A 17,980-nucleotide genomic window follows, 5' to 3' on the forward strand; every position below is an offset into this window, starting at 1 on the left:
AATCCATTGTTGGCCAAAAGATGGCAGAGCTGGCAGCATTCTCCCCATTACACAGAATTTGATTTATATTTTATTACTGCCACTTCCACAGAGGTGAAGTTCAAGCGTCTGAGCCCAAAGCCCCCCGAATCCGTTTGCAGCCTGCCCTGTGAGCTGGGCCAGGCCAAGAAGTACGTCGAGGGTGAAAGCTGCTGCTGGCATTGCTTTAACTGCACAACCTATCAAGTAAGTGAGACAAGGCGTCCCATCCGGCTCAGCTGGGCTCCAGCTCCAGCCTGGGGGGTAAATTTATTTGTAGAGCTTTCGACGCGATTGAAATGCGGCGCTATCGAGTGAATTATTCTGGAACTAACGCGTTGTCTGCCGTGGCAGGCAGAAAAATGGGAAATCGCAGGCAGAAACAATTAAGCTGTCCATGCCGGAAGAGGCTGCAATTGAATTTCAAACACGATGCCTTTGTGTTCCTACCCCTTCGTGTACTGCTATTCATCAAGCGTTCTTTTGTGTTTTGTGCCCTCGTGTCCATTGCAGATCCGACACCCTGACGACGAGACCCACTGCAAGCTGTGTAAGCTAGGTACCCTGCCCGATGCCCACAAGCAATATTGCCGGCCCATCCCGGAAATATACCTCCGCCCGGAGTCCGCCTGGGCCATTGGGGCGATGGCGTTTAGTGCGACAGGCATTCTCATAACACTCTTTGTCATGGGCGTGTTTGTCAGGTGAGTAAAAAACAAAGTGCATTCACTGTGAAAAATTAATAGGACACTAATAAAATGGCAGGAAAATAAATTTATTATCTGGTATTAACCTACCACTCTGACCTCTGAAAAAAGGAAACTTCAGCAAGTTTTAAAGTGCATTTATTGCCATAAACCTGTGACCTCACACGGATATATGGGAAAGCAATTAAAAACTTTTACTTTAAAACCCTTGCAAAGTTTTGCCACAATTTTTCAAAAAGAGTCGTTAAAATAATGCTCTAATTGGGAAGAAGAAAGATTCATGGGTGGTGCATGGTCAAAGTTTGGAAGTTCATGCTGCTTCTATTTGCAGACACAACGACACGCCCATAGTTCGCGCTTCGGGTCGGGAGCTAAGCTATATCCTTTTGGCCGGAATTTTCATGTGCTACGGTGTCACGTTTGCCCTGGTCCTGAAGCCCACCAACATTGTGTGCGCCATCCAGCGGTAAGTTCAGAAATGCCATCCCTCAATGACATCCCATCACACAACATTGCCCCTTTCCGACTTCGACAGGTTCGGTGTGGGATTCTGCTTCACGGTTGTCTATGCTGCACTGTTGACCAAAACGAATCGCATCGCACGCATCTTCAAAGCCGGCAAACAATCCGCCAAACGGCCCTCATTCATTAGTCCCAAGTCCCAGCTGGTAATCTGTACGTGCCTGGTCAGTGTTCAGGTGAGTGTGCTCAGGTGTTTGGCGGCCACTGCCCGGTGGCATGTGGAATGTCGAAGTGTGCGCGGAAAACAAAATCCTATTCTATCTCCATTTGCAGATACTCATCAACGGTGTTTGGATGGTAATTGCGCCATCACATGCCATGCATCATTATCCGACACGCGAGGATAACCTGCTTGTCTGCGACTCCTATATCGACGCCTCCTATATGATTGCCTTCTTCTATCCCATCGTCTTGATTATAATTTGCACAGTGTACGCGGTGCTCACACGGAAGATACCCGAAGCCTTTAATGAATCAAAGCATATAGGTAAGAGTCTGAAATAATACAGAATGTAACGATCAATATCTGCTTGGTAAGCAATAAAATTTTAAATAAATCGTATATCCTTTCTATGTATCCTTTTAGGTTTCACTATGTACACGACCTGTGTTATCTGGTTGGCTTTCGTACCGCTCTACTTCGGTACCGCCAATCACGTACCGCTCCGCATCACCAGCATGTCGGTGACCATCAGTCTGTCCGCCAGCGTGACCATTGCCTGTCTGTTTTCCCCAAAGGTAAGTAAAGATAATTGGCCAAAGGACCAGGGTTAAAGTAAGAAATTAAAAGTAAGAAGCCTCCGGGGCACAATTGAAATATGAATGCAGTACGGTCTCTGTGTAATTGCGTTATGCATTCATTATTGCGTATTTTCCCTGAGCCAGTTGAATGATTTCGGGTGCCGGTACCCGTTTATTGGGAAAACTGGCTTTCATTTCATCCTCGGCGGAGACAGAGACGGGCGAGCGGTTCATTAAAATGCAATAAGACGGAAGCTGATGACGAGCTGTCGTCAAGGGGTATTTAATTCAGAGACCGGATTCATTACGTGCGATGGATTTTCATCAATATTGTATTTTCGTTTGTTCCTTCACTCCTTTCGAGATTTCCGTGCTGGGTTGGACCCTTTGCCATTTCATTATGTTTAATCGAGAAAAAGTTGAAATGTCAACAGCCAAGAACGCTGAGTAAGCTGCAACAAAAATGGGAAAAAAAAAGTTGAGCTGACCCTGGCTCCTCTTTTGTCCCTCGAGCGTGTTGCTTTTTATGTTTCCATCTGCAGTTTCAGCTCCACAATTTTTATAATGCCCCTGCATTATTAGCCATTAAGTCGAATGGCAACAGTCAGTGAAGCCAAATAAGGACGGAACTTTAAGTTCATAGACCAAAGGGTGCAGTCAGGGGGAAGGAGTAGTCAGTAGCCAGAAGATAAAGTTAAATAACATGAAAGTACACAATAACTATGAATTTATGCAGAGTATCAAAGTGGAGCTTAACCAATGCAAATGACATATACAATTGGTCAATAACAAAGGACCGACTTAAATTGTCGCATTTCATGGGCTTGTCTGCATATTTCTGATGGCAAATAGTACAAATCTCCGAGGAAGGAGCTCCGCCCGGGCAATAAACCCTCCGCCCAGGTGGCGTTATTAAATGTCAGAGCATAACATACTCCTTTGGCCAGCGACTCCCAACCGGGCCAACTATCCGCTGTCAGATGTCACCTAATGCACGGTTAGTTGCCGACATAGAAGGCGCGCTGCACATAAATACCCGCCCGTATATACACACACTCACCCACAGCCCACATACCAATTGTATGTACGTACCAGGCAACACCGAGAGCCATAAAAATGCAATTTACAATTGCTGTACGATAAGAGGGGCAAGGCGGAGCCGGCAACAATGAATGCCGCATGCCACAAAGCAACTGGGGATCACTGGACTAAGAGGCAACAAACTAAAGCCGGGGCCGTAAAGGTGCCAACCGCCACGCCTCCTTCCGCAGGAACAAAGGCGAACCGAGCTGGTAAGCAATTTCGACTTCCGACTGCCATTCACCAAGGCACCCATGCGCCCGGTCCACGTTTCCTTGTTCTGCTTCCTCGACTCAGTTTGTTTTCGTGTTTCCCGCGTCGGTTTGTTTGCCAGCAAATAAGAGCCAGGCCAAAACAATAACAAATGGTGTCCAAATGGCAGCCAAACAGTGTCAAAGGAAGGCGGAAATGGCCGAGCGGCCCTACAGGCAAAGTAACCCAACGCAAATTGGAGCGTTGGGCACACAGAAAAAAATCTATAAAAAATTAAACTTAAAAAAAGATCATTTAATTGAATCGAAAGCTCAAATAAACGATAACATTCCATATTGATTTTTTACCCAAGTTCCGAGTATACTACAGTATCCCTTAGCATCCAGTATCCTTTCATTCTTTGTTTTTAATTTTCCCGTGCATGACATTGACTTCTATCGGTGGCTCTTGTTTAGCCCACAATTACTGCTAGCCATCGAAACGGGAAATGGCTAATGACACTCGGATTCTGATTGGGTTTGGGTCTTGGCCAAGCTCTTGGCCGGAATGGGGGGCGTGAGCGTTATTTGTGGGTGGTGGCAGGTCACGCAGCGACTTCTAATGAAAAACCATAAGCCAGAGCTGCAGATAAGCCATCGAGAGGACAAGCCAAATTGGAATCGGCTTCCAAGCGGCTATTAAGTACAATGGGTCGTATGATTAATGCCTGATGGTGGAGTGACCCCCGGGTTCAATCAAATGAATTAGGCTAATTGGAAGCATACAGATTTTCTCATTCGAGTGCTTTCATATGTCCTTGCAGCTCTACATAATACTAATTCGACCGGAGCGAAACGTGCGACAGAGCATGATGCCACCGCGCTATGGCAACATGCACCGGACCGCCGGCACAGGACCCTCGTCCATGATGGCTGCCGCCGTGGTGACCGCGGCCACCTGTGCCCAGGAGGAGAAAATCCAGAAGCATATCACGCCCACAAACACAGGTAAGCCACGGGGGGTTACTGAAAGGTTTTTGGGGTACCACACACCAAAAACAGAAAATAAACACAAAAAAGGTAGAGCTTTAATATTGATTACATCATTAGTTTATTTTCTATAAAATAATTTAAAATGGGATTGAATTGCAGGAAAAACTTATAAAATAATAGGAGCTTATAATTGCCTTACATTTTCTGTAGTAAATATTTATGAAAACCGCAAAAATATTATTAATTTTCCACTCTGTTTACCATGAAAATGTATAGAAAACTCCCTCAAGACGAAGAAATTGTGCGAAATGGCCACACAGACAATTTCCAGCATCATCACCTCGCTGGACATCAATGCCTACAATCAAATACCATATGCGGATCAGTACGTGCCAAACAATACGACTACGGCCACAACCACGCCCACCGACAAGGGCGGTGGCAACAGCCTCAGCAATGGCAACAGCAACACCAACACCAACGGTAACAGCAACAGCAACGGCAGTAGCAACAACAGCAATGGTGCTGGCGATGAGGTTGCCGAGAAAGTTGTGGCCAACAATAACAAAATCAATCAGCGGCAACACGGCCAGGCAGCCGTAGGCTTTGCCATCACAACGGCCAACAATCGCATAGCCAACACGGCCGCAACCACAACGACAGCAATAGCAACAACAGGAACAGCAACAGCAACAGCCACTGCCGAAGCAGCAACAACAGCGACAATGAGTGCCGTGATAACACCGCCAACTGACGCCGGTGAGGCCACATCCGCCACTGTAAACCGACCGCCGGTTCTACAAACAAACTTATAGCTAAACGCACAACAATTGCAACAGCAGTTGCTGAAAGAGCAGCAGCGACAACAAGCAGAATCGCAACATCAGCAGCAGCAACAGCAACCTGCAACACAGAGCTCTTCCAGCGATGCAGGCAGCACGGGAAGCGGTAGTGCAACAAAAAAACGGGCTGCCATTCCCGTCTAAAATGAAAACGGGAAGTCCCAATAAACAATACGTAAGTATAGGAAAGTATCCATAGTCCTTAAGTAATTGAAAGGTTCAGATAGGGAAAGGTAAGAGATGAGGGAGGCTTCTTCAAATGTTTTAATTAATGAGTTTGCAAACAATTTACTTCTTCAAGCTTCTCTTCTATATCTCAAGCAATCACTTCTTTTTAAAGCCTTTTAAAATGAAAATGTTTTTTGTTATATCTATAAATATTTATAGACTTTTGAAAAAGCTGCCTCCTTGAAATGTCTCAAATATGTCAAAGTGAAGCGATTAGAAACTCTTCCGATTTACGAATGTATATTCCGCCACTTAACTAGCATAGGAAATTATATATAAAAACCTACAGATATGTCAGAATAGTCATTCCTTTACTGTTAATAAGTGTTTAATCTTTAAGCTTATCTAGTTTTCTAAGCGTTGTTTCAAAGAGTTGCAAACGAAACAAAAAAAATGACAAAAAATGTGATATAATTTCAAAAATGTGTTTTCTACAACCGAAACAAGCTAACAAACTATCTGAATAGTAATTGAAAAAAAAAATGTAGAATAAGAAAGGCAAAGCTGTACAGTGAGCACCGAATAAGGAGGAGGGGCGCAATTATGTTCCAAAAGGGCTGGGAGCCAGCCCCTTTGCAATGTAGCGGCAAGTCGAGTGAAGGCGAATCCAAATCCAAATCCAGCTAGTTAGAACAATTACAATTGCATTTATTGTGTTGTTTGAGCCCATCAACATGGTAGATTTAATTGTTGTCCATCTAAGGTGTACATACAGGATCATAACTCTACTTATAGTTATATACTTTGATGTGAATACAAATTAATGTTAATTGTGTGCAACTTTCCACTCGAAATGTGCTATCTCCAATACGCGTAGTTAAATATTTGTTAAAGTACTTAAGAAATGTGAATCATGTCTAGCCAAGTCATGGGGTTCCTTTAAATATTAGCGAAATGTATTCGTTTTCTATGTGTGTGTTATTGAGACCCCCATGGAACATCCAAGATTTGAATGTCTCTCAAATAAGTTACTCGATTTATAGCTATTAATAATATTGACAACAATATGCTAAATGTTATTTGGCTGCATATATGTATGTTTGTATTTACGAATAAAGCAAGACGATTATCAAAGAATCCAAAACCAACTTCCTGTTTAAGAATTGACTTTTATTCGGTGGTAAGAAGCAAGGCCTCCGCAGGCTCGATGCTTAAGGAGAGAGGATCGTACTCAGTGCTGTCGAAAAAACGAAAATATATATAAATCTGGAAGGTCTTAAGTATGAACCACTTACCCTTCCGTCTTGGTGGAGTCCAGACTGCGTATCAGCAACTTCAGTTTGGCTGTAAGATTCTTGTCAAACTGGCTTACATCGACTGTTTTGGTTTCCGTTCCAAAATTAATTAAGGCCACTAAGGTAGGTGAGTTGGTAAGTGATCTGGAAAAGGTAATTTTTATAATTAATTAATTCTTGAAGAAGTCTCTTTGATATCCTTACCGTCGTATAACCAAAACATCCTCCTCTACAACCCCATATTTGGTAGATCCATTCTGAAGGGTCTTTGATGATTTTCGCAGAGCCACCAACGATTTGTAAATCTTGAGATGGGAACGGTCTGCGGATGATTCCGTTTCCACATTTACGGTCTCATAGCCATCAGCGAGAGGCAGCCAAGTGGAAGGTCCATCTGTGAATCCGGCATTGCTGCCCGCCGTCCACTGAAATGGCGTTCTTTCCGGGTCCCTGGTGTAATTCTCGTAAATGTCTGCATTGGAATTACAGCCCCAGGGATCCACAGTGTCCTCCCAACTGATTTCCCCGTCGGTCATGCCAATCTCTTCGCCCTGGTAGGTGACACTGGCACCAGGAAGAACCATTACCAGCATGTTCATGGCGTCGATGTGCTCCACTCCATACCGGCTGGCCGCTCTTCTCTTGTCATGGTTTCCTATCTGGGTTTTAAAGAAAATATTAATTTTATTTGAAGCGTTATGTTGCCGCACTTACCACCCAATTGGCCGTCCTTCCAGCTGGCATATTATTTAACCACAGATCTATGGCCTCCTGAACGTGACTGGCACTCAAGCCCTTTTGCTCCATCACCGTGATTAGATTGAAGTTGAAGGGCAGGTGGGCTCCCTCAGTGGTCCGATTGCCGTAGAACTGCATGCTGAACCAGGCGGCTGAGTATGTCTCTATAAGTAAGACACTGCTGTTTCCACCGAATATACGCTTGTGATCGTCCAGGACAGTGCGCCACTGATAAACCATGTCAATAGTTTCAGGCTGATTTTCGATGTAGGTTGTGGTTAGGTAGTCGCGATCATCAGGATCATCGGTGGCGCCGGTCACAACCTCATCAGGAAACTGGCCATCGGCATCAGGCAGCACCTCAAATAGTGGGGGTAGAGCATCGCATCTGAATCCTGAAACTCCTTCGTTTAGCCAATACCGGAGCACTCGTTTCATTTGGTCCACCACCAAGGGATTACGATAGTTTAGGTCTGGCTGCTGCACAGCAAACTGATGAAGGTAGTACTGCTGGCGCTCCTCATTCCACTCCCAGGCACTGCCTCGGAAATACTGTAGCCAGTTGGTAGGAGGTTCCCTTTCGCCAGTGGTGGCATTTATCTTGCCATCGTGCCAAACATAGTAGTCCTCGTAGCCCTTTTCCCTTTTTACGGACTTCTTGAACCAAGAGCTCTCATTGCTTGAGTGGTTGGGCACAAAGTCCAAAATTATTTTGAGATCGAGTTCCTTGGCTTTTTTTATTAGGGCGCGAAAATCATCCAGAGTTCCATACTCCGGTTGAATATCGAAAAAGTCGGAAATATCATAGCCAAAGTCCACCATGGGAGAAGTAAAAATGGGCGATAACCAGGCCGCGGTTACTCCCAGATCCTTGAGATACTCTAGCTTACTAGTTATGCCATTCAAGTCGCCGATTCCATCTCCGTCCGAGTCTTTGAACGAGCGAGGATAAATCTGATAGAACTGGGCCGTTTCCCACCAGTCCTTGGTAGTCTCTGTGGAGGAGCTCGTCACCTGACAGCCATTACCTCCGCCAACGGAAAATATAAAAAATGAAAGGAGCAGCAACAACCGCATTTCTACGTTGAAAATTCAAAACACTTTGGGTAAGACCCCCGGCGTTACGGGCTCTTTTATAGGACACTCAAGTAATCAGTTAGATAAGCTCACATAATGGAAAAAGCCGGAGCTCTACTTCAAGTTACTTAAATTGGTTAATGTCGAATGTAGAACACATATAGTACATAGTATCCGATTTGTTTTTCCATTAAAGTACTTTTGGAGTGTTTTGCCAAGTGATTCACCTAATTCCTTATGTTTATCAATTAAGCCCTAGCTCTCAACCCATTACTTTACGCATCGCCAACCTATAAAAGTCCCAACACTTGTTGATTTTCGAAAAGTCACCAAAATGCAGCGAATACCCACCAAACTATTAGGGGCTCTGTGCTGCCTAGTTGTCCTTATCCAGCCGATTTGGGCTTGTGAAAATGCATCGTCTACCACAACCACCTCTAAAGACTGGTGGCAAACAGCCCAGTTTTATCAGATATATCCCAGATCTTTTATGGACTCCGATGGTGACGGAATTGGTGATCTGAACGGCATCACCAGCAAGCTGGAGTACCTCAAGGACCTTGGAGTAACAGCCGCCTGGCTGTCACCCATTTTCACTTCCCCCATGGTGGACTTTGGTTATGATATCTCAGATTTCTTTGACATTCAGCCAGAGTACGGAACCCTGGACGACTTCAAGGCCCTAATCAGGCGAGCCAACGAGTTGGACCTGAAAATCATCCTGGACTTTGTTCCCAACCACTCGAGCGATGAAAATGATTGGTTTGTAAAGTCAGTAAATCGGGAGAAGGGCTATGAGGACTACTACGTTTGGCATGATGGCAAAACCAACGCGGAAACTGGCGAGAGGGAGCCACCTTCGAACTGGCTCCAGGCTTTTCGAGGCAGTGCCTGGGAATGGAATGAGGTGCGTCAGCAGTACTACCTCCACCAGTTTGCCGTCCAGCAAGCGGATCTAAATTATCGTAATCCTCTGGTGGTGGAGCAAATGAAGCGGGTTTTACGCTACTGGCTGGATCTCGGGGTAGCTGGCTTTCGGTGTGATGCCGTGCCCGTACTCTTCGAGATCGAGCCAGATGAGAACGGACAGTATGCCGACGAGGAGGTGAGTGGCCTGACCAACGACACCGAAGCTCGGAATTATTTGAAGAGTGATCTGATCGAGAACCTTCCGGAGACCATTGACATGGCGTATCAGTGGCGGGTGGTGATGGACGACTATCAGCGTATCCATGGAGGAGATACGAGAGTATTGCTAATCGAAACCTACGCCCCTCCCGCCTACACGATGCAGTTTTACGGCAACCGATCGGTGGTCGGAGCCCATTTGCCCTTCAACTTCAACCTGATTACAGTTCCGGCAAGCGATGGCTTCTCGGCGAGCTCTATCAAGACCGCTGTGGACAACTGGCTAGACAACCTGCCCGCGGGACGCACAGCCAACTGGGTGATCGGAAACCACGATCAGAGAAGAGCAGCCAGTCGTTATGGAACTGCGAACGCTGATGCTATGAATATGCTGGTTATGGTCCTGCCGGGAGCCAGTGTGACCTACCAGGGCGAGGAGCTCGGCATGACCGATGGCGAAATTAGCTGGGAGGACACACAGGATCCGGCGGCCTGCAACTCTAACCAGGACACCTACGAGCAGTTTACCCGCGATCCTTCACGTACTCCCTTCCAATGGACGAGTGGTACGAATGCAGGATTCTCCACAGCGACAAAGACCTGGTTGCCTCTAGCGGCGGATTATGAAACGGTGAATGTGGAAACAGAAAGTGCAGCCCAGCGCTCTCACCTCAGTATCTACAAGTCCTTGGTGGCTCTGAGAAAGTCCTCAGTTACGCTCCAAAATGGATCCACCAAATATGGAATCATTTCCGACAATGTATTTGTGGTGAAGCGGTAAGAGATTTAAGCCATTAGTAATTACTGTCAAGTCTTTAACTTAAATCACTTAGATACCTAACCGGCTCTGATTCCATTATTTACGTGGCCAACTTGGCCAGCAAGGGTGTGACTGTGAGCTTGCTCGACTTTGACACGACCCTGCCCACGCATCTGACACTTCTCATTCGTAGCCTGCAATCCGCCAAGGCGGAGGGGTGAGTCCTGTGGCTTTTGACCAATATTCTAGTGTTGGCTCACCCACATGTATTTTCAGTTCTCTGTTTGAGGTCACTGGACTAAGTCTGGCTGCCGGCGAAGCCTTGGTACTGAACAGCAGCAGCTGAAGTTCTTCCTGGTTCGATTGGATGGAATTTCCTATCCGATACACTTGAAAAAAGCAAACTCGGTCGGGCCACTCAATTGGCATTTATCTTTGGCTCTTGGGCAAATATGCTGTGGCTTGCATAAATAAATAAATAAATACGTAGAGAACCAGACAAACAAGCCACTCCACCTCCAACCAGGCGGCAGCACACATATCCTGGTGGGAGATAAGCTCAAGTGGTCGGCATACTCTTTTAATTCACGTTCGGCGGTGGGGTTCGCCGTTTAAAGTGTTTACACACAAATTAAAGTCAAGCACAAGTCCCCAACCCCCCGGGGCTTATTCGGTAAGTATTTCGTGTTTTATACTTTGTGTGCTTGAAAAGGAACAGAAAACCAGTATGTAACAGGGTGTATGTGGCTCTGTGTGAGCTACACAATGTAAATACAGACAACGTTGTCGACGAGGACGACGTCGACGAAGACCAGGAGGGACTAGGCCTATAAAACAGAGATCCCTGGGCTGGCCTGGCTTGGCTTGGCACTGGGACTGGGACTTTGGCTGGCATCCCCCAGCATCCTGGGCTCTTTGAAGTCGAAACCTTCGAGAGGGGCTTGATGAGTTCATGCAGATAGCTCCGGCAATTTTGCCAGCGAGATTTATTACCAATCTCGGAAATTTCTGGGGCAGCCCCACAGTATTTACACTCGCCTGTGCCCTCTTAAAACGGGGCAGCCGAGAGTAGAACTTCAATTGCGTTATAAATAATTAAATTGCGTTTACACATGGTAATTGGCAGACGGTTGCGATACCCCTGCATCAAGCATACGCCCAATGTGCCAGCTGCAAAGATTTTCTAACTTACCTAGTTCTTGTTTTCAACTCCAGTCTGAGTGCTTGTGGCAAAAGTTAAGAAGGCTTAGGCAACAGGATGAAGGTAAAGTTTGCTCCCGGTCCGGCTAGGGAAACAATTCAATGAACTTTGAAATAATTACCTGACTTTAGGGGGCATTACGTGCGATTAGCTTGAGAACAAAACCCAGATTGAATTTCCCATTCAGCATAATGCTAAGTGAGTTTACTTCTTAAAATCTTTACAAATTACTTTCTCCCTTTTAAATAATACCGGGCCCATTCGATTTGTGCGATTGTACTTGCCCAGTATTGTGTGAAGTGCGCTGAAAAATTAGCAGTCTGTGCCGGGCTGGCCACAAAAATGAATAAAATGGAATCGTGTAAATGGCTGCGTGACCCGTCAGCCCATTAAAAAGGTCACAGACACGGCTCCGACTGCCTGGGCCACTTTACCCTTACGCACGTGACCAGAAACCTTAAAAAAAGATGCCACATACATATATATGGAATTGTGAAAATGAAAACCGCAGGACCAACGGACAGACAGACAGGCTACCGGCAGGCAGCCAACCATCAGGTGAGTCTCCCGGCAAAGTCGCCTGGCTTTTGTGCATTTCATTTTCGTTCCAATAATGAAGTTAATTTCCCAAAGAAGAAATGAATCACAATGTCTGAAGAGCCAAAACCGAATGATTACATTTAAGATGATTTTGGCAGATTTACGCCGGTTGGTAAAAAGTTTGGCTCCCCTTCCGATTGGAAAACTTTGAAAACGCATTAAGCCCGTTGTAATCTGGCAGGATTCGGGTGCCCGAAAAGCCGGAAGCAGGCCCAGCAGTATCCCGGCACATCCTTGCACATTTATGTAGTAAATGTATTCATCCACTCAGACAGAGCTTGCATATTAATAATGTCAGAGCTCCTAACGAGCTCCGATGCTTGGTTTCTGATTTGGCACGTGCCGGCTGGTTGGCTGGACGGCAGGACTCACCTGATCCTGGAAGTTCATTTAATCGCTGGCCGCTCATTAATTGCACCGCAAACATGGCTCATAACTGGCGACTAACGGGTTGACGGAACGGCCGAAATGGCCAATTGGGGTGAAGAGCACTTGCTCATTCAAATGGCACTCACGTAGGTCGGCTTTTGGGGTTGTTGGCACTTTTTGGGGGGCAAAGGTTAATGCCGCAAAAGGACCCAGCCGATGACAGACCAATTGCCGCTGATGTCATGCAGGGACTGGGCTTTTGAGTGCTGATGATGATAAATCAGATCTATTTAAAGTTATTTTTCCACCGTTGGAAACATTTTCTCTAAAAATAGCCACTGACTGGGGTAAATGGGGGAAATTCAAGATCTTACTTCATTTTTCTGCGAAAATTAAAAAGCCAACCGTGTGGTTGGTCCTTTTTCTCTTTTGGCCACCTCAACTGTCAAAAACAGCGAGTTGAACCACGCAAACTTCCACACACCCACACCCACACCTAAACACACACAAGTGCCACGCCTACAAGCACTTACACTTGCCACTGTTCGCCTCATTTCCGAGACACCTTCGACAGTGCTTTGGTTTTTGTGCGGCGGCAACGCTGCGTATGCGTGATTTGTGTGTCTTATCAATCACGTCTAATGGAATTTCTTTTGCCCCACCACCGTCGCCTGACTCTTGAACCAGGACAAAGTTCCTTAATAATTTATAATAAGTTTCCATCTCCGTCCCCCAGCACGCGACCTTAAAATTGAAAAGTTTTCCAATGTCGTTCGCCCCAATGACTTATACGCCCATATAAAAGGCCACATTATCGATGTACTTTATGTATGTTGTGGCATGTTGTTCTTTTAAAACTTATGATTATGTAAACTCTAGACAGACTCCAAGATGAGGGCCGCATATGGCTCCAGCGACAAGTTGCTCAGGGTAACGCTGTCACTGTGGATATAAAATTTCGTAAATTACTTGAGGTTTAATTTTTGAGTCATAAGCCAAATAGGACTTACCCAACGGTGGCAGTGGCCTGCGGGTTGGCCAACTTGATTTTGTAGTTGCCCTGGGCATACAGGGCACTGGCCACATCCAGAGCAGAAACGCTAGTGTCCAGAACATTGGCCACCAGAACATAGGTAGCCTCTCCGGTCAGCGATCTCTTGATGGCCAACAGATTCTCGCCAACGTTCGCGTATCGAGTGGATCCTGACTGCAGAGTCTTAAGCTTTCGGAGCTCCACCATCTGCTTGTACAGGCTCAAGTGACTGGGACTTGTGGCGTTTTCCGTTTTTGCGTTCACCGTCACATAGTTCGGGTTGATAGGTAGCCAGGTGGTCGCATTGGTAGAGAAGCCAGCGTTGGCCTCATCGCTCCACTGGAAGGGAGTTCTGGCAGGATCTCGGGTAAACTGTTCATAAATGTCCGCATTGGAATTGCAAGCCGCCGGATCCCGGCTGTCCTCCCAGCTGATGTCCAGATCCGTCATGCCCAGCTCCTCGCCCTGGTAGGTGATGCTGACGCCTGGCAAGAACATCTGGAGCATGTTCATCAGGTCAATACGGTTCTCCCCATACCGACTGCCAACACGCCTTTGGTCATGATTTCCCATCTAAGGATCAGGAATGAAATAAAATATACGGAAAAAAACTTATTTGGCCTTAAACTTACCACCCAGTTAGCTGTCCTGGAAGCTGGCATCTGAGTTAGCCAACTATTGATGATCTTCACAAAACCGGCCGCATTTAGCTGAGTATTATTTTTATCGCCATTGCCACCAATGATGAACTGGAAGTTAAAGGGAATCTGAGCACCCTTGGTGGTGCGATTTCCGTAGAACTGCATTACGTAGTCCAGACCAGAGTAGGTCTCCACCATGATGACGCGGGTATCGCCTCCGTGGATGCGCTGGTAGTCGTCCATAAGAGTGCGCCACTGGTACACCATGTCAACCGTTTCATACAGGTCTTGGGTGTAAATGTGCTTCAAATACGAGGAGTCATCCGGGTCGTCCGTGTAGCCACTGAGGGGCTCATCGGGATAACGTCCATTTGCGTCGGGTAAGACCTCGAAGCACCAGGGCACGGCATCCATACGGAACCCAGCCACTCCACGATCGAGCCAATAGGTGAGCACCCTTTTCATCTGCGCGACCACGGCGGGGTTGCGGTAGTTAAGATCCGGCTGCTTCACAGCGAACTGGTGGAGATAGTACTGGCCCCGCTCCTCGTTCCATTCCCAGGCGCTTCCCCGGAAGGCCTGCAGCCAGTTGGAAGGAGGCTCCCGCTCACCAGTGGTAGCGTTGATGTAGCCATCGTGCCACATATAGTAATCCTCATAGCCCTTTTCCCGCTTTACAGACTTCTGGAACCAGACATTCTCATCGCTCGAGTGGTTGGGCACAAAGTCCATAACAATTTTGATGTTTCGCTTGGTGGCCTCCAGGATTAGTTCATCAAAGTCCGCCAGAGTTCCGTACTCCTCCTGGATGTCGAAGAAATCAGAGATATCGTAGCCAAAATCTGCCATTGGCGAGGTGTAGATGGGCGACAACCAAGTGGCCGTCACTCCAATCTCCTTCAGGTAATCCAACTTCGAGATAATGCCCTGCAGATCTCCAATGCCATCACCGTTGGAGTCCTTGAAGGAGCGCGGGTAGATCTGATAGAACTGCGCGGTCTGCCACCAATCCAGAGTGCTATCTGTAGTGGTGGAAGCCCTTTCGAGCTCCTCCAGGTCTACGGCCGCCGATCGCCCAAGGGCACACTGCTGGCCCAGAACGAGCAACGCTACGATTATGTTTTTTAGGCACGCCATCACTTACTGACCACCTCGCCGCAATGGCCCGTCTTTTATAGCCAAGCTCCCCAAAGATCTTCCCCCGATAAGCTCAAGTATTTTGACTGCCTTTATTTTGAGTATTCAATTATATACCAGCAGCTGGAACAAAATATTCGACTCATCGATTGCTCACATAGAGTACCACTTGAGCCAGAAAGAGATAAACGCCGAGCACAGGAAGCAAGCGAACCTCTCCATTAGTGGCGTAACTATAGTATGATGAGGTGGACTGAAGGATAAGAGAGTCCTTGGGGTGTAGTTGCAGTGATGAAGAGTTTACGAGATCACTATAAATAAAAAACAAGAGTTTATATACAATTTTCCAATTCTACCCACTTGACCTACCCCACTTTGGCTGTAGATCGTTCTGTGATTACCAGAACTTTGAATTGTGCTGGAAGACCTGGGAAGCTTTGTGTCAGGTTGACTGTCTCAACTCCATCGAAAAGGTTTAGTACAGTCAATAAAGCATAGTCTTCTTGGTGGGATCTGTTAAAAAAAACTTTATGTATTACCTTTCTGTATAAAGTCTCACTTTCCTGACCTCAACACAGCCAGAACTCCATCGCTGACGGCCTTGACTTTCGTGTTTCCAAGTTGTAGTGTTTTGGATTCTTTCCTCAGCTGCCACAGCTGTTTGAAAACATTCAAGTGACTCAGAGGACGCTGCCGTTCCTGCTCCACATTGACCTGCTTATAGTCCAAGGCAATCGGGAGCCACGTCTTGCTGGCATTGCTGAATCCTGCATCCTGGGCCTTGCTCCACTGGAATGGTGTCCTCTCCGGGTCACGGGTAAACTGCTCGTAGATGCTGGGATTGGTGTTGCAGGCAGAAGGGTCCACAGTGTCCTTCCAGGAGATCCATACATTCGTCATGCCCAGCTCCTCGCCCTGGTAGGTGACACTAGCGCCAGGAAGAGTAGCGGTGAGCATGTTCAACATGTCAACCCGATCTTTGCCCAGACGGGAGCCAACACGGGGCTTGTCGTGGTTGCCAAGCTGGGGGTCATAAAGTCATTGGTAATAGTCTCTTAGAGTAAAAGGTTCTTTTTACTTACCACCCAATTCGCGGTGCGACCCTCGGGCATGTTTTGGAGCCATTTCATCACTGTACTTTCATAGTCGTGGGCATTTGAAGAGTTGGATAGCTCGCTTATCAAAAGAAAGTTAAACGGAAGCTGGGCGCCTTCCGTCGTGCCATTTCCGTAATATTTCATTACGATATCGATGGGTGAATAGGTCTCGGCCATCAAGATTCGCTCCTCCCCACCGTTCTCGTATTCAAAGGCATCTAACACGGCTCTCCACGAGTAAACCAGGTCAATGGTCTCCGGCTGATCCACCGTATAAATGTGCTGCAGATAACCGTAGTCCTCGGGGTCGTTGTTCCAATCATTGCGCGGCTCGTCGGGGTACTGACTCTGGGCATCGGGCGCTATCTCGAAGACATGAGGCACTGCATCGATACGAAAACCGGAGACGCCCTTGGCCAGCCAAAAGCGCAAAACATTCTATAGGAAAATAACAAAAATACATTATATTTTAACAATGTTTAGTAATATATTTAATGTGACTTACATTCATGGCTTCCCGAACCTTGGGGCTACGATAATTGAGATCTGGCTGCTTCTTCACAAACTGATGCAAGTAGTACTCCTGCCGACCCTCGTGCCACTCCCAGGCACTGCCGCGGAAAACACTGATCCAATTCGATGGAGGATGGCGAACACCGTTCACTACCCGCCCAGGATGCCACACGTAGAAATCCTTGAACTCTGGATCCTTGGCCGCCGAACGACGAAACCACTCGCATTCGTCGCTGGAGTGATTGGGCACAAAGTCCAGAATTATATTGATATCCAGCTTCTTGGCCACCTTCATTAGGTTTTCAAAGTCGGACATTGTTCCGAATATGGGAGCAATCTCTGTGAAATTGGCAATATCGTATCCAAAATCGGCCATGGGTGAAGTGAAAATGGGCGAAAGCCAAGTGGCCGTGATTCCCAGTTCCTTGAGGTAGGGCAGTTTATCGGCAATACCTATACAAAAAGTAATACGATGTACTATATTGATAGATATGTATATAAGCTATTTAGTTAACCACACCATTTAGATCGCCAACACCATCACCATTGCTGTCTTTGAATGACCTTGGATAAATCTGATAGAAGGCACCGGTCTGCCACCATTTCGGTCCTTCATTCTTTTTCAAAATATCCTCAAAGTCCACATGGTAGTTGGGAAATGGTTGACTCCAGCTTACGCCAAAAATATGAAGCAGTACAAACAGCACGGCCCCCAGTCGGTGCGAAATCATAATGCCCGCAGATTGACAAACGGGCAAATTTTTGCTTTTTATTTAATCTTTCCTGAGTGAGTAAACAAACGCGACTGGCGATCGGATGCAAATGCAAAGCTCACTTAAGTACAGAGACGACGACGAAAAAAAAATCAATCAGAGACGTAGTCAACAAGGGGATCTATAAATTACTATTACTTGGATATTGACTTGAAAAAGGGTCATCATTTTAAATATAAATAGTTACTTCATCCCCTTTTTTAGTCAGCATCGACGCCCATGATAACATGGCTAAACTTTCGTATATATATTTTATTTATAAATAAAGAGAGAAAAATAGAACGATTTGAGAGTGGGAGAAAAATAAGAGCCGATAGAAAATATTTACAGTTTTAATAGAATAGAACCCTCAAATA

General features: G+C 46.3%; 5 protein-coding genes across 7 annotated transcripts in view; 2 read left to right on the forward strand and 3 right to left on the reverse strand.

Moving 5' to 3' along the window:
• The window catches only part of mtt (mangetout), an 89,107-nt gene extending 83,180 nt beyond the window's left edge, over positions 1 to 5,927 (forward strand). For all 3 annotated transcript variants that reach the window (XM_043211041.2, XM_043211040.2, XM_043211042.2), the window contains exons 11-18: positions 92 to 225; positions 532 to 722; positions 1,057 to 1,191; positions 1,261 to 1,423; positions 1,521 to 1,734; positions 1,834 to 1,985; positions 4,084 to 4,267; positions 4,529 to 5,927. In XM_043211041.2, the coding sequence (XP_043066976.1) occupies positions 92 to 225; positions 532 to 722; positions 1,057 to 1,191; positions 1,261 to 1,423; positions 1,521 to 1,734; positions 1,834 to 1,985; positions 4,084 to 4,267; positions 4,529 to 5,067 (1,712 nt within the window). In that variant the 3' untranslated portion in view covers positions 5,068 to 5,927. The remainder of the gene's footprint in view (positions 1 to 91; positions 226 to 531; positions 723 to 1,056; positions 1,192 to 1,260; positions 1,424 to 1,520; positions 1,735 to 1,833; positions 1,986 to 4,083; positions 4,268 to 4,528) is intronic.
• Positions 5,928 to 5,949: 22 nt separating this feature from the next.
• On the reverse strand, positions 5,950 to 8,389 carry Mal-A8 (Maltase A8). The gene is made up of 4 exons (XM_017250589.2): positions 7,272 to 8,389; positions 6,762 to 7,216; positions 6,558 to 6,701; positions 5,950 to 6,499 (listed from the first exon to the last, which is right to left on the reverse strand). Exons 1-4 carry the CDS (start codon positions 8,370 to 8,372, stop codon positions 6,433 to 6,435), a joined length of 1,767 nt encoding a protein of 588 aa, XP_017106078.2. The 5' UTR covers positions 8,373 to 8,389; the 3' UTR covers positions 5,950 to 6,432.
• Positions 8,390 to 8,702: 313 nt separating this feature from the next.
• Mal-A7 (Maltase A7) lies at positions 8,703 to 10,757 on the forward strand. The gene is made up of 3 exons (XM_017250590.3): positions 8,703 to 10,277; positions 10,334 to 10,477; positions 10,537 to 10,757. The coding sequence occupies exons 1-3, from the start codon at positions 8,707 to 8,709 to the stop codon at positions 10,604 to 10,606; spliced, it is 1,785 nt and encodes a 594-aa protein (XP_017106079.3). The 5' UTR covers positions 8,703 to 8,706; the 3' UTR covers positions 10,607 to 10,757.
• Positions 10,758 to 13,229: 2,472 nt separating this feature from the next.
• On the reverse strand, positions 13,230 to 15,265 carry Mal-A6 (Maltase A6). Its single transcript, XM_017250794.3, has 3 exons — positions 14,096 to 15,265; positions 13,441 to 14,036; positions 13,230 to 13,372 (listed from the first exon to the last, which is right to left on the reverse strand). The coding sequence occupies exons 1-3, from the start codon at positions 15,239 to 15,241 to the stop codon at positions 13,306 to 13,308; spliced, it is 1,809 nt and encodes a 602-aa protein (XP_017106283.2). The 5' UTR covers positions 15,242 to 15,265; the 3' UTR covers positions 13,230 to 13,305.
• Positions 15,266 to 15,319: 54 nt separating this feature from the next.
• Mal-A5 (Maltase A5) lies at positions 15,320 to 17,661 on the reverse strand. Its single transcript, XM_017250793.3, has 6 exons — positions 17,372 to 17,661; positions 16,844 to 17,304; positions 16,324 to 16,776; positions 15,810 to 16,264; positions 15,611 to 15,754; positions 15,320 to 15,552 (listed from the first exon to the last, which is right to left on the reverse strand). Exons 1-6 carry the CDS (start codon positions 17,580 to 17,582, stop codon positions 15,384 to 15,386), a joined length of 1,893 nt encoding a protein of 630 aa, XP_017106282.2. The 5' UTR covers positions 17,583 to 17,661; the 3' UTR covers positions 15,320 to 15,383.
• Between the last annotated feature and the right edge of the window lie 319 nt (positions 17,662 to 17,980).

The sequence above is a fragment of the Drosophila bipectinata genome, chromosome 2R (assembly GCF_030179905.1).
Source record: "Drosophila bipectinata strain 14024-0381.07 chromosome 2R, DbipHiC1v2, whole genome shotgun sequence".
NCBI classification, from domain to species: Eukaryota; Metazoa; Arthropoda; class Insecta; order Diptera; family Drosophilidae; genus Drosophila; species Drosophila bipectinata.